The sequence below is a fragment of the Dendroctonus ponderosae genome, unplaced genomic scaffold (assembly GCF_020466585.1).
Source record: "Dendroctonus ponderosae isolate FM_Combo_2020 unplaced genomic scaffold, Dpon_F_20191213v2 Dpon_F_20191213_1284, whole genome shotgun sequence".
NCBI lineage: Eukaryota > Metazoa > Arthropoda > Insecta > Coleoptera > Curculionidae > Dendroctonus > Dendroctonus ponderosae.
The window spans coordinates 1-2346 of record NW_026017408.1 but is presented as its reverse complement, the minus strand read 5'-3'; the positions used below and the strand labels follow the sequence as shown (position 1 = coordinate 2346).

The following is a 2346-nucleotide window of genomic DNA, read 5'->3' as shown; positions in this document are numbered from 1 at the left end:
AGAAAGTGATCCATGGGTGGGGAAATGTTGGCAGTTTTCTCAAAAAAGGCTTGAATTCAAGAAGTTTTAGATTTGCGTGGTTTTTTTTGAGTTGCAAAATCCACTTGAACATGACGCTGTTTTTTTCGAAGCCACAGAATTCGTTTTGGCATCGTTGGATAGAGAATTGAATGGGGGGGGGTCATGACCCCCCCCCTGGATCCGCCCTTGGTGCAGACGCCCCCTGGGGGCTACAAATATAACTACAATTTAAGTAGTAATTTGACATCTGATTGTGATTTGTTTTGCTTTGTTCTAGTCAACTTTTGCAAGCTTTTAATGAAATAGAATAGATCGAAACGTGTGCAAGTAATGCTTTATGTGATAAACGTCATCAACTCCAATAAATAGACAAGTCTGACAACTGTCAACTGTCACTCGAGAATTAGTAATTTGACGTTTCGCAGCGCCACCATCGGTAGTTGAACTCGCAAAAACACAGTTCAATTTTAGTGCAGTGTCTTTGGTGAACGAGTCGCTCGATTCGAACTGCTCACATTAAACGATACTTAGACACTTTAGGGTAGAACTAAACAAAATAAGTCACAATGACATCCAATCAAAATAAGTGTCAAATTTGACTAGTTAAAGTGTAGTTATAATTTAGTCGCCAGTGGGCGTTTGATGATCGGGAACGCCAAATTCACACATAGTCATAGTGAAATGGTCAGGGCCCGTGGCCGTGAGATTGTGCCATACACTGCAATAAAATTGAACAGATTTGTTCAGAAAACCATCTAGGAGAGCTTGAGCCGTTCTGAGCCACTAACCTTTTCAGGATGAGGTCCTTAGCCGAAAGATCCCATAACGGGCTGCTTTCGTCGATTTTATGAATGACCTCGACCGGCCAAATTAGTATGCCGGGCTTTTCCAGCTTGAGCGCCCTGAGTGATAGTTCCCCGGCCCTTTCTTCAGCCAAATAGGCGACGATGTTCGTATGGCATTCGTATCGCATGTCGTAATCCCTTACCCGGAATATTAAGCATAATTCCCCGTCCCTTTGACAAATCTGTAATGCGAAAGGTAGCGTAATAAGATGAAAGATGCGGCTCAGATGTAAATTAGGAGATTGGATGGCTCTTAGAAGCCATCCAGACAGGGGCGCGCTGCTAAGGTTCATTAACATGCATTTTTTTCGGGTGATTTGGATCTCTCGAAACCTCACCACTGCTTGTTTGCTGAAGCATACCATCGAGTGGCGGTTCTTGGTCGGGCTGACCATCTTCAGGAACACAATGCAAATGAGGCTGCCGCCCACAGCCGCCCCCACCACCAACTGGACGACCAATCCAATGATCGCTTCTGGACAATATTCGTTGATGTATCTGCCTCCATAGCCCACGGTGGTTTGCGTCTCGATGCTAAACAGCAGATATCCGGAGAAACTTTCGATTCCTGTTGAAAATATTTTTCAACATTTTTTTTAATTATTTTGTGTACTGCAGGATGGTTGTTAAAGGGTGAAAGCGAATCAGACAGCAAGAATTGTCGTTTTTGGGCGCCGTTTTGTGACAATCGCGTCGATTTGACGTGATGAATTTGGTCCTTTGGACCGCAGATTTTGACGTAGGTACTTATCGTGGCTGGCTGAGTTACCGAGCGCACTCGACTGTCGCCGAACCAGTTTGTTGTTAAATGCGCAGTTGCATAATTTTTTTTCGCAATTTTTTGTGAAAACCCGCATATTATCCTTCCAAGGGAGGCTTTCCTCACTGATTTGCCGAATTTGCCGACCGGGCGCCGTGTTTACAGCCCAAAAATCGCGATTTTTTCACCCGCCTGACGTTTACTGTCAGCCACTTAGGAGCTTTTGACGTTTGGTTCAGAACGTCAATCGTTTTCCATACGAACAGAAAATGACAGAACTGCTGACCACTTCCAGTTCTACCAACCGTTTATGCCTAGAAGCACTTTTGACGAAAAGTCGGGATTTTCAAATACCTTCCAAGCAGCTTTCGCTCGTTCCATTGGAGGCGTCCACGTTTTCAATGGAAATGATGGCCCAAAAGCCAGCAAACATCAGCCAGGTGAGAACGAAGGCGGCGGAGAGAACCAACAAAATCCATATCCAGGAGCTCTCGATCAGCGTGTTGGACAGATCAAGGAGGAAGCGAAAGGAGCGCTCAGTGGAGCTCTTCTGGTGGATGCTCGACTTGCCGCTTTTCCGCACCAAACGCCGCACAAGCTTGAACTTGTGCCGATGACTGTAGCTTTGCACACTGCAAATAAAGCACTCAAAACAGGTGAAATGCTTTAAAATGTCTAGACTATCTAGTCTGAATAATCTTACACTTTACCCCAACAAAG

At 44.9% G+C, this 2346-nt stretch overlaps 1 protein-coding gene across 2 annotated transcripts; it reads right to left on the bottom strand.

Moving 5' to 3' along the window:
* Window positions 1-429: 429 nt before the first annotated feature.
* Window positions 430-2258, bottom strand: LOC125503180 (inward rectifier potassium channel 2-like; the record flags this gene model as incomplete). Of its 2 annotated transcripts, none has more annotated exon segments than XM_048663187.1 (4): window positions 430-739; window positions 810-1048; window positions 1229-1434; window positions 1981-2258. In XM_048663187.1, coding segments are annotated over 4 exon segments (820 nt in total), but the record flags the coding sequence as incomplete, so codon positions are not given.
* Window positions 2259-2346: the final 88 nt, after the last annotated feature.